Source organism: Glandiceps talaboti, chromosome 18, assembly GCF_964340395.1.
Source record: "Glandiceps talaboti chromosome 18, keGlaTala1.1, whole genome shotgun sequence".
NCBI classification, from domain to species: Eukaryota; Metazoa; Hemichordata; class Enteropneusta; family Spengelidae; genus Glandiceps; species Glandiceps talaboti.
In genome coordinates, this window is record NC_135566.1 from 22,424,705 (window position 1) to 22,437,841 (window position 13,137).

The 13,137-nt window shown below is 35.7% G+C and overlaps 1 protein-coding gene across 1 annotated transcript in view; it reads right to left on the reverse strand.

Moving 5' to 3' along the window:
* Nucleotides 1-1,666: 1,666 nt before the first annotated feature.
* Nucleotides 1,667-13,137, reverse strand: part of LOC144448997 (uncharacterized) — a 53,494-nt gene continuing 42,023 nt past the window's right edge. The window contains exons 7-8 of the mRNA XM_078139391.1: nucleotides 7,874-8,072; nucleotides 1,667-6,198 (exon numbers count right to left, since the gene is read on the reverse strand). Of these exons, the coding sequence (XP_077995517.1) occupies nucleotides 5,578-6,198; nucleotides 7,874-8,072 (820 nt within the window). The 3' untranslated portion in view covers nucleotides 1,667-5,577. The remainder of the gene's footprint in view (nucleotides 6,199-7,873; nucleotides 8,073-13,137) is intronic.

Here is a 13,137-nt window from a genome sequence, read left to right on the forward strand (position 1 = left end):
GACATGGAGCATTTTCTATTAGTACACTGTACAGATATTGACATAAAAGGACTGAACTCTTTAACAAATTAAATCTACGTCCTAGTACAAGCACAGATAATGAGAATCTCATAAAGATTCTTCACATACAAGAAAACATACATTAGTTGAAATAGGCAAATTTCTACAAAATGGATTCAAAATTGAAAAAAATCATTTGAACAATAAGTTTTCATAGAAGATACAGTCCCTCACATACTTTATTTCTGCATGACTGAATGGAGACATGATTTAAAAGAAATTGGTGGCAACAAATAAATTCAACAAAGTGTCTGATAATCCAGGAAATTGCTGAATTTGATAACTGAACCTGAAGATCAGAGTCAAGGCCAAAAGTCAGTGTCTCAAAAGAAAGTTTAAACCTGGCAATATGGGGGTAGACACTTGAATGCAGTCTCTATGTATTATCATTTTTGAGTTATGTGGTAAATATGATTGTTCACTACAAATATGGCCACCATTTAGTAATAAACAATAGCATTGTAGCATAACTGTACAGTTTTTAAAAATGTTTACCCACATGCTGATCCATCCTAGGTATAGGTGTCCATTTGCTGAATGATTATCCAGTTACCTATTCAACCCTGTTGTTGTCTTTGCAATATACAGGATCATTTGGCTGTTGCTATGGCCGTGGCCTTGTTGTTAGGCATATTTACATACAATTTTTGAATGTTTATTCATTTATCTATTAATTCCTGTTATCTTTGCATATATGTGATCATTTGGCTGTTGCTATGGGCATGCTCTTGTTGCTACGCACATTTACATACATTTTTTGAATATTCACTTGTCTATTGATCTGTTATCTTTGCAATATATGTGATCATTTGGCTGTTGCTATAGGCATGGTCTTGTTGCTAGGCATATTTGCATACACTTTTTGAATGTTTCTTCAATTGTCTAAGAATTCCTGTATCTTTGTGAAATAAACCATGGTCATGGTTGCTAGGGATATTTGCATATATTTTTTGAATGTTTACTTGCTTGCCTACCAGATGTTATTTGTCACATCTGCAAACACACACAAACATTTCACCATACTTATAGCATTACTGAACCTTGTTCATTTGTGCTAATCATGTCTTTTTAGCCCTATTTGCATATTGCTAATGGAATCGTGTAATTATAATACTTGACCTGTACATCCCCAGAAACATCCCTGTGAAATCTCAGCCAAATCAGCCAATATTATTGGAATTACATATTTTTGACCAAAACGACACATTTATTTCCCACCAAATTTCTGATATGCCCAGTTGTGTTTGACTAAGTTGTTTGACCAAAAATCACATTTTTTACCCAAATCACACCCTGGTGGTGAGATCACTTTGACTTGAGCAATTTCCCACCTAGACACCCAAGATAATATCCCCACCACATATCGTGACAATTGGTCCAGTGGTTTTTGACTTTAAATTGTTTACACACACACACACACACAGAGAGAGAGAGAGAGACATACACACAGACAGACAGACAGACAGACAGACAGATTAACTTTTCGATGCCTAAAGTACTACTGAACCTTATCAGTGCAGTTGTGCTAAAAGTGATATGAGCACCAAACATAATGCATGTACATGTTTTTCTTGGGGGGGGGGGGGGGGGGGGGGGGCTGCAATTTTTTTTTTGACCAAATTTCTCCCCAAGCCCCTCCCCTCAACCCTGCCGTAAATTCTGACTCCTGCCTTACTAATCTGAATTTTATGACAAATAAATTTAGCAGGAATTATTTAAACTATTGTGAAGGTCACAATATAAGTAATGTATGTATTGAACTACAGTATCCAACATTTGTGCCAGGTTTGGTTGAAATCTGCCTATGTCACAATGTTCCAACGTGGATGACACTATAGTGCACAGCCCTGCATTAAAAGGTGTTCTACCACACATTGGTAACTGACCTAATTACGTAGTGTTAAAGTCATTTTGGAATATCTTGTGGAAAGTAAAATGGTGACAAGGGGGTAAATGAAAAGGTGTAGATGCTGTCTGACCTCAAACACAGAGGTCAAGGTCAAAGTCTCATTAGTTACTCAATATGGATGATATGGGTGTAAGTCTTACTCAAATGAGGCAGAGTCAGTGCGCAAAGTCTGAATTTTTGCAACAAGTACATGTATGGTAACCATTTGGCCATTGTATGAAGGTCTCAACAAAGTGATGTGCATACGTGAACAGTAACTACTGCACTTGATATTTGTGCCAGATTTGCTTGAAATTGGCCAATGCATGTCTGATTAATATATCTCAGACCACGTTATATACACTTTAAATACTTTCTGGTTATTTGACCTTGAACATAGAGGTCAAGGTCAAAGGTCAAAATCCCATTGGGAAGCTCATCATAGATAATATGGGTGTAGACACTCAGAGGAGGCCACCATCTATTTGAAATTAGTGGCCAAAATGTCAATTTTACGATAAATATGGCTGCCATTCCACCATTTACTTGAATGTTGTGAAACAAAGTAATATTCATGTGGACTACTTTATCTGACATTTGTGAAAGGTTTGCCTTAAATTGGCCCATGCATCTAAGATGTCTACATATACACTCTGACACTTTGGGTTATTTGACCTTGAACATAGGAGTCAAACTCAAAGTCTCATCAGAATGCTCACCATAGATGATATGGGCGTAGACACTTAAATGAAGTCTCTATCTATTAAGCTTCAACGGTTAGTTGGCACAATCTCTTTTTTGTATGACGAATTTGGCCGCCATTCAGCCATTATCATGAAGGTCACAAAACAAAGTGATGTGTATATGCTGACTATAGCATCTGACATTTGTGACAGGTTTAGTTGAAAATAGACCATGCATGTCTGAGATACAGGTGATAATGGACAGACAGATTAGATGCATGAACATGACCCAATAGTACCCTTTGAACTTGACCTGTTGGGGACTAAACATTTACTGATAACATATCAAAATTAACCAATAATGTTTCAATCAACTGATATTATAGTAACTTTAGTAACCAAAAGTGTAGTAAAATTTACAAATAATGTAGTAACATTTCTAACAGACACTGAATAAATTGTTTTGCCAATAATGTATCCACTCTAAATTATTGTTCAGTGAGCCACAACCTGGTAGTCATGGTCAAAATAGTGGGAACAAAAAAGAACAGAAGGTACATGTTTCAAATAAGTCAGCATATTGATTATTTGTGTGTAAAACAGCACCAATGGCGTTGTAGCACAACTGCAAATTTTGTGATAATTTCTAAAAAAATGTTTATCAACATGAATATGCACCATCATTTTTGTATTGCAAAATGCAGTTTCTTGAATGTTGGGTGAATGTCTTTACCATCCATAAAGAAGGTTATAATTTAAGAATGAAAAGTCTGTGTGTGTGTGTGTGTCATTGTTTACTCAAAAATGACTGGCTCAATTGAAAAGAAATTTGGTGCACATATTCTTAAAGGTAATGGCTAGAACTGATTACATTTTGGCTAACATTCTATGAATATTAATGAGCTATTTGCATAATAAATGGTTTTCAATAATTAGGCTATATCTTAATGCATGCTTCAAATTCATAACAAAGTGTATGTCATATTAAGTTTGATAACATAACTTGTATTTTTAATAACTCATTTGCATAATTAATGATTTTCAGTAATTAGGCAATATCTTAGGAATGCACGCTTCAAATTAAATATAATTTGGTTCATACTTCAAACAAAACAAAGGGTACATGTCCTGAAAGGCTGGTTGATGTAGCTTTTAGTTTTAATGGGTTATTAGCGTAATCTTAATGATTTTCAGTAATTAGGCTATATATGAAGAGTGCACGCTGCAAACTCACATAATTTAGTACAGACAATGGTGATAACAAAGTCCATGTGCCATATGAAGTTTTATAATGTAGCTTTAAGTTTTAATGATCCATTTGCATAATTAATGATTTTCAGTAATTAGGTTAAAGCACTTTTCAAATTCAATATAATTTGCGACATACATCAACCAAAGAAGTGCACAGCTTCTAAAAAGCTTTGTGATTTAGCTTTCAGTTTTAATGAGTCATTTGCATAATAAGTAATTTTCAGTAATTAGGCTACATCTCAGAAATGCACTCTCCTTAAATTCAATTAGAATTGGTACATACTTCAAACATAACTAATTGTATGTTATGTTGCATTCAAACAATTATTATGTGGAGGAACGAAAACCTAAAGACTTTGCCCATATGGAAGGCATTCAGTTTAAATATGGTTTAAACATATTTATCTCCTTGCCTATCTACCCCTGTTTTCAAGTTTGCTGTATACACACGATCACCTGGTTGTTGATATGGGCATAGTCTTGTTACTAGGTAGACATGTATTCACATTTCAAAAATATATTAATTACCCATTTATTTACTTAACCAACCCTGCTATCTTTTCAATTGATATACACAACTATTATGCTTTTGGTATGAGTATGGTCTTGTTGCTAGGCAAACATAGGATCATTTCTTAAATACTTGCCTATCCATCACAGTCTTTTTATTTTTTATTTTTGCAATACACACCATCATTTGACTGTTGCAATGGGTGTGGTCTTGTTGCTAGGCCTATTTGCATCTCTTTTGAATGTTTGTCACTTGCCTACCCATTCCTGTTTATATCTTTGCAATCTGTCACCATTTGACTGCTGTTATGGGCGTGGTCTTGTTTCTTGTCATATGTTTATAATTACACTTAGTGGATGTGTATCCACATACCTATCCATCCCTGTGGTTATCTTTGCAATAAACATCATCTTTTAGCTGTTGCTAAGAGCGTGGGTCATGGTTTCTAGGGTGACAGTGTCAAATATCTGCAGAATAACATTAGCACTAAATTTCAGACCATTCTGTCCAGTAATGTTTGAGTTCAAGTTTTTTTATACTAAAAATTGCATTTTTTAACTTAAAATCACACACCTGTGATGCAATCATTTGCTTTGAACAACTTCCCAACTAGACATCTAAAGTAATGTCCCTACCAAAGACTAAGGTTTGATGGTTTTTAATTTTAAGTTGTTTACAAACACAGACACACACTGAGAGAGAGAGAGAGAGACACAGAGAGAGAGACACACACACAGACTTTTTACCAAGCTGATAGCAGTACTGAAACTCAGTTCTGTTTTGCTAAAAACAAACCGAGTTAAAACAAAAGCACTGGGCCCTTGCCTGATTGAAGGTGTTCAAGTGGGCTCAACACGGTAACACTTTCACTACATTTTTGCTGTTTAGGGTAAACATAATAACAGGAGCCATAGGCCATGTGACTACTTGGTGTGTTGACTAACAGTGTATTTTCTTCTGCATTTTCACTTGCTTCAGTTGCTTTGTTCATGAAATTATGGCAATCACATATCCAGGGTTTTGTTTTGGCATGCTGGCAAGATATATGCAAATTAATATGATTACATGGCAGCAGAGTTATGTTAATTATGCAAAAATGTTTGCGAATTACTAAATGACATCCTTATGTAAAGTGTGTAAAGTATGTCCACATGACATCATCATCATGTACACAATACAAAATACTACATCTCAATGATATCATCATCATCAGGGTTTTCTGGAAGTCTTTTGGTTTTGACTTCACCTACTTGACTTGTTAAATTTTCACAATCTGGACTGTTATCAACATGCTCTACATTTTGTGTTTCTGGTAACTTATTCTCTTGGTTCTTCTCTTCATCTTTTCCATGTTTATCTTCCTCCTTCACAACATCTTTGTCTTGACCATTTACGACACTCTCATCATCTTTGATTACCTCCTGAGTTTCATTAATTTTAATGTCATCCTGCTCAGTTTCTGTCTCTGGTTTTGGTGACTCGAGTACTTTTTCATCCTTCTTTCCTGTGTTCTCAGTTATGACATTGCTACTGGGTGGGCTGCTGTCAGTAGCCTGTTGTCGAAGCAACCTTATTTGCTTCATGATATCAAATTGTTGAGGTGTAAATACACCAACACCTCTGTGAGATAAAATAGGCTTAGCACTTGGTTGGATAGGCCTTGCCAATCCGATGGGTCTCTCTTCTCTTTTAGCTTTTTGTGCCTTCACTGCTTCCATTTCCAAAAGCTTCTTTTCAATGGCCTCGGCTGTAACAGCTGTCTGCTTTTGGGCTTCTTCAGCAGATCTGAGTTTATCTGTAGCTTCCTGTTGAATGGAAAATTAATTGAAAGTATGTTATTTAAATGACAATTGACTATTAACAACTACTCTTTGTATGTAAATAAAGACACTCAGGAATATGTGACATTTGTGTGTGTGTAAATCAGACTGCAAATAGGACATTGAGAAAACAGCACTCCCACTCAAATTGGAGGTATCATCACCTCATAGTGCCGTTTCTTAAGAGCTTTGTCCCTTGGTATTCTGTAGAAGTGTAAATCAGGGATGTTTTTTGTATTGTTCAGACATTCAGGAAAGCAGCAGTGCTCTATGATTAACCAAGTAACCTATACCATGTATACCCCCAAGGTACACACAGACAGGAACTTGAGGAAGTAGAGTGCCACATTGGTAAATTTTGGAGAGGCCTACTGTCAGCAAATCCTGTGATCTGAGGTACAGGACCATCAAATTCTTTTGCCAGATGACTAGTAGGGTGGTGAAATCTTAAAGGCAGACATCTCATTTAGTATAATATGACATCCATGCTACAAACGTCTCTTTAGTACCACTGGTCACTACATGAGCGGATATCATCTTCAAAAATAGTGCCACTGGTGTTGTAGCACAACTGTACAGTCGTTAACAAATGTTTACCCACATGCTGATCCATCCTAGGTATAGGTGTTCATTTGCTGAATAATATATCCAGTTACCTATCCAAACCTGTTGTTGTCTTTGCAATATACAGGATCATTTGGCTGTTGCTATGGCCGTGGTCTTGTTGCTAGGTATATTTGCATCCATTTTTGTATGTTCATTCATTTGTCTATTAATCCCTGTTATCTTTGCAATATATGTGATCATTTGACTGTTGCCATGGGCATGGTCTTGTTGCTAGGCATATTAGCATACACATTTTGAATTTTTGTTCACTTGTCTAAGAATTCCTGTTGTTATCTTTGTGAAATACACTATGGTTTGGCTGTTGCTATGGGTGTGGTCATAGTTGCTAGGGATATTTGCATACATTTTTTGAATGTTTACTCACTTGCCTACTAGATGATGTTGTTACTTATCTAAAATATACTGCCATTTGGTCGTTGCTAAGGGCATGGTCATGGTTTGAATGTTTTGAAGAAAATCTGTAGAATAACACTTCTACATGTAGAAACATCTCACTATATTTCAGTCTCATTGACCGAGTACTTTTTCAGATATAAGATTTTGACCAAAAGTCACATTGTTACACCTAATTTGCATATCACTGATGAGATCATTATATGCTTAATATTTCTTTATCTATGCACCCCCAAATGCATCCCCATTAAATTTCAGCCCAATTATCTTAGTAGTTTTGGAATTAAAGATTTTTGACCAAAAAGACACATTTTTAGCCTTAATTTGCATATCACTGATGTGATCACTTTCATTGGAACAATTTTTCATCAACAGAGTCATGCCATAAATAATGATTTTTAACTACAACTATGGCCACCAATTGGTCAAATTTGCATATACTGCAATGTGTCATGTCACCTTTGTGCCAGGTTTGAAATAAATTGAATATTGCATGCCTGAGAAATGACTTAGTACTGAATTGGCCTGGGCATAGCAGAGAAAAATGTATGGACAAGCAGACAGAACCCTTTGTAAAAGTACACCTGGTGGGTAATAAAAAGATAATGGAGAACAAAATATGACATACATGTACACTAACCTGAAGTTTAAGATCAGCTGCTAACCGTTCTTGCTCTAAAAGTTCTAATTTCTGTTGTTCTTCCTCTAGTCTTTTGATATGTTGTAACCTTTCTTCCTCTACCTCCTCTCGTTTCTTTTTCTCATCACTGAGAAGTTGTTCTTGTTCTAATTTCAGTTTTTCTAGCTCTTCTCGTTTTTGCATCTCCTCCTCCAGTAATCTACAACCATGTCAAAGTGTACAGTATGGTTAAAACATAACACACAAACAAAATATAGAGGTGCAAATGGTGTCCAACACATCTTGTAGTAACATGGAGACATCAGATGATGATAAGTTGTGTGCTACATTTAGGTTATCGACTGGCCATTCTAAACAGAAGTTTAAATTATTTAAATATATACAAATGCCCCTAAAATGAAATGTATATTACTGTCCCGATATGTGAACTGTAGAATGACTTATTATAAAACAGTGTTTAACAAGTCTTCAGGGAACACACAGTCCCCCTCCCCTCAAATACTTTAGTTCTATGTGAGTGAATGAAGACATGATTTAAAAGAAATTGGTGGCAGCAAATAAATGCTATTCAGTAAAAATAGCACCAATGGTATTGTAGCACAACTGTACACTTTAAAAAAATGTTTATCCACATGCTGATCAATGCTAGGTATAGGTGTTCATTTGCTGAATGATTATCCAGTTGCCTATCCAGCCTGTTGCTATCTTTGCAATATACATGATCATTGGCTGTTACTATGGGCATGGTCATGCCACTAGACATATTTGCATACATTTTTTGAATGTTCGTTCACTTGTCTATGAATTCCTGATGTTATCTTTATGATATACATCATCACATGGCTATTGCTACGGGCTTGGTCTTGTTGTTAGGTATATTTGCATGAACAAATCTTTATCTACACACCCCTAAGAATGTTCCCATGAAATTTCAGAATGATCTGCCCAGTAGTTTTTGAGTTGAAGTTTTTTTTTAACAACCAAAAATGATATTTTTGACCCAAATCACACACCACTGGTAATGTCATTTTGATTTGAACAATTTTTCGACTAGACACTCAAGGGTATCATTTGATTTGAACAATTTTTCAACTAAACACCCAAGGTAATGGCAATTGGTCCAGCGTTTTTTGAGTTTACACACACACACACACACACACACACACACAGAGAGAGAGAGAGAGAGAGAGAGAGACAAACACTTTGCCATACCTATCTAAGCACTGAACCTTATCAGTTCAATTGTGTTTAAATACACATCCCGAAGACAGACTTTTTTTTACCTAAATCATATACCTGTGATGCGATCATTTTCAAATACCAAGGCAATCAGTCTGGCAGTTTTTGAATTTAAGTCATCCACACACATACAAACAAACACACACACACACACACACACACACACACACACACACACACACACAAAGAGAGAGAGAGAGAGACAGACAGATAGATGGACAGACACCACTTGATGCTTATAGCACTACTGAACCTTATCCCTTATCAGTTCAGTTGTATTAAAAATACAAATCAAAGCACTGAAAGTACTGCCGAGTATCGCGTAATGAAATGTTGAAATTAATTGCCAAACCTGGATGTGTAACCACCCTAAAGTTAGCACATGATAGGCAGACATGTATGAGGTATGAATGAAGGCAGTCACACTTACAAGTCTACCATGCCGTTTGCTCACTTGTGCTTACAAGTTGTGTTGAAAAATTACACCAGTTTTATTCCATAAGTTTAATTTAAAAAACAAACAAAACACTTTTACAAATCGAGGGAAAATCTCATTTGCTTGCAAGAAAGTAATTTTTTACCCTAAGCTTGTATCAAAGAAACTAAGGACTGAGATATGTACTACATGTAATAGGTAATTTATTCTACTCATATCAAAATCAAATGTTTATGATGACTACCTAGTAGACTGAATTTTATCCTGTACTTTGTACTATTGCCTCTAAAAGACTAATTCTCGTTGCCAAAAATCACCATGTTGGATAGTAAAAATGTGCACACCCACATGGTACATCTCAATTATTACCACTAACTCAGAGATCACTAACTTGGAGACAATTCAAGCAAACTGCTGGTACATCATCACTAAGGGAAAGAGTTTGTCTTCCAGAAATGACTGAAACACAAATGCAAAAGTATATTAATAGCTAATATAATATGACGAACATGCTTTTTTGAGATATTTTATTACATGCTACACATTGCAGGCCTAGGTGTTTCTCTTTAGATTGTGGTGTTGAGTTTTATAGCCATGCAGTAACAAATCACTAGTATATAACCTCGAGGTGTGGAAAATCACAAAACTCAGCTTTTTTCTCTCTCCAAGAATAACAAGTCAATGTAACACACTTACATGGTTTTGCAAACCTTTGATCAAGAGACAATCATGAATGAAACTGCCAGTCATAGACAAAAATGTAGTTGGACATGGAAGTATCACTTCCGTACGGAATGAATTTCTATGATAGAATAGAGCCATAATAGAGCTACTAAATATGCTCATTGCCATTGGTGACAAAATACTGGAGTTCAACTATAATACTTACATTCCAAGATGTCCTTTGAGACTTGAATTCACATGGATATAGTTCATTGTACTTGTAAACAAAAATGCTTTCTTCCCCTGGAGGAAAGATAAGCAGTGTGCATTGTGAAACATTTCTTGCATGACTGCTTTGCATTGGCAAAAGGTGAACTGAAATTAATAAACTCATACCTTGATTGACATTACCCACTATATAAAGAAGAGGTTGAAATAATTGAACTTAAAATGCTTTCTAGGGGCCAATAATGTAGGACAAAGAGGACGTAGTGTTGTTACTTTTTTTAGTGCGCAAGTGCATCAACCACATGATTGGGAAGACTATTCCATTGGTTTATACTTCTATGTACAAAAGAAAATTTCCTAATATCCAGCCTAGTATGGACTTACAGTTTATATTGATGCCCTCTAGTGTCACAATGTCTGGTCTTGAGAAAATCAGTCACTCTAGTGTCATATTTCCCCGACATAATTTTATAGAGTTCAATCATATCTCCCCGTAGACGATGGTAAGCCAAAGTTGGTAAGTTCAGATGCCTTAGTCTTTCCTGGTATGACAATTCTCTAAATCCTGGAATTAACTTGGTAGCTCTGCGCTGTACGTTCTCGATGGCAATAATATCCTTTTTGAGGTAAGGTGCCCAAACTTGATTTGCATATTCCAAATGTGGTCTGACCAGACCTTTGTACAATAATAAAAAACTTTCTTTGTCAAGATGAGCATAAGTTCTCCTTATCAGACCCATTATGGAATTTGCCTTATTTATTTTTGTAGACATGTGACTTGAAAAGGATAGCTTATCATCCACGATTACTCCTATATCCTTCTCTTCCTTTGTATTTCTAAGTTTGGCCTTATTTTGTCCCATGGTATATGATCTATCTGATAGGTGTGTCTTTCCTATCCCTATTTGCCCAAATTAACGCATTATGCCGTGAGTGTAAACATCTACTGGTCCGACTAATGGTAATACATGATTTGTTAAACTGTATAGAGACGCGGGTTCATCAATTTGTCTGCTGATCTTCCTCTCGATGAAAAGACGAAAACAATGACAAAACATTTCAATAAAAGCATATCTTTCAAATAAATACAGATCGATGAATCGTCGACTGGAAGTCAGACTTATAAGCTTGCAGTTGGGGAGAGAAGCGTCGGACATAAACATGACCTATTAAAATTATACTCAATGATTTGAGAAAAAATGTTCCATGTAAAAACTAACAGCAGGAAGAAAAAATAAGTGTAAAACTGTGAAATGTGTCTTTCTGCAACACATGTACAATTTATTTATAGCCAAAGTCTATGTTCTGACATGGTACTGGCTGTTCGAGTGACTTGGCACTATTGTGTGCTGCAAGTGCGATGCTGACAGAGTCAGTTCCAAAGGGTTTGAAACCCATAACAAGCTAAAGTCAACACCGTGGCTCCACGTCCTTACATTCTTCGAAAATCATCACAAGTGTACGACCATATTTCAAGCTCTTTAAATTAAATGCGTTATCAGCAGTGTTCAAAAACAGACAACTACATTCTTAGAAGGAAACATTAGCGTACATGTTGACGTGGGATTGATCATTGGATCATAGGAATGACGAATATTCATAAAGTTTCATCATGGCCAGAGCTGTCACATTTGTAACAGTCCAGCTGGGCAATGTTTTGTGGCGCCGTGCTTCCACGCCACCGTAATTTTAGAGGTACGATACAATGTAACTATACTAATACAACGTCTCGATCATACTATTGCTGCCATGGCAACCTCACCAGTATTTCAAATTTTTAGCTGGTGCACAGCGTGAGTGACCAAACACTTCTATTTGTGTCTCATTTTCATTGGAACTGGTCCAAGCACGTACAATTATGCCATCGATCAAGCATAAGTTTCTGATCATGTTTTAATCATGTTTTTTTTCTCTCGATATTTTCGATAGCAATGCATGTGAAGTTCAAGGTTATGTCATTGTGTTCCTACTATGACGACATAACAGGATGGCTTTCATATGCAAGCAGAGGGTGTCATGAATGTGGAAGCAGCATAATTTCTAACGAGATTTTCACTATTCGTGGTCACTTTTTTCTCCTCAACGCTATAGAAATGTGTTAAGGTTGTTGTATAGGCCATTTTTCATCCAATTCTTTATTGTAGAAATATTGTTGTAACTTTGTTAAAAATAAAGATGTTGACTCCAAATTTTCTGAGTTTGTCCCTTTAATATTCATCATAACATTAAAAACATTAGAGTAGAGTTTGTTTAAATTGTGATGAAATTTGACACCTGTGTATATTATCATATTTTTCATATTTTCCACTCTGTAATAGGCAATTTTGATTTTTTTAAAAATTTCTTTTTACAGTTGTTATCATAAATATATATGTCAAAATCTGTCTAGACAAAATTTTGAAATTTTGATCCAAAATGCTTCACAAATTAATTTTCAAAAAGGCAATTTTTGTTGTATGTGTACCCCATTTTCAACAAAGCAGTGCCGAGTATCTGTTTCACTAACATAAAAACCCTCTACCCAGTTTCTTGTCCTTCATCTCAATTATCAAATAAAACAAACCCGAATTCCCTAGCATGTATAATAAGCTAGAACGAGTAAAATGAAGAAACGTTCAAAATGGTCAAAAAAGCAAAAAAAAATCCCATTTTTTGACAACTTCTCAACCAGTTCGCGGTACTTGTAAAGACAATACTT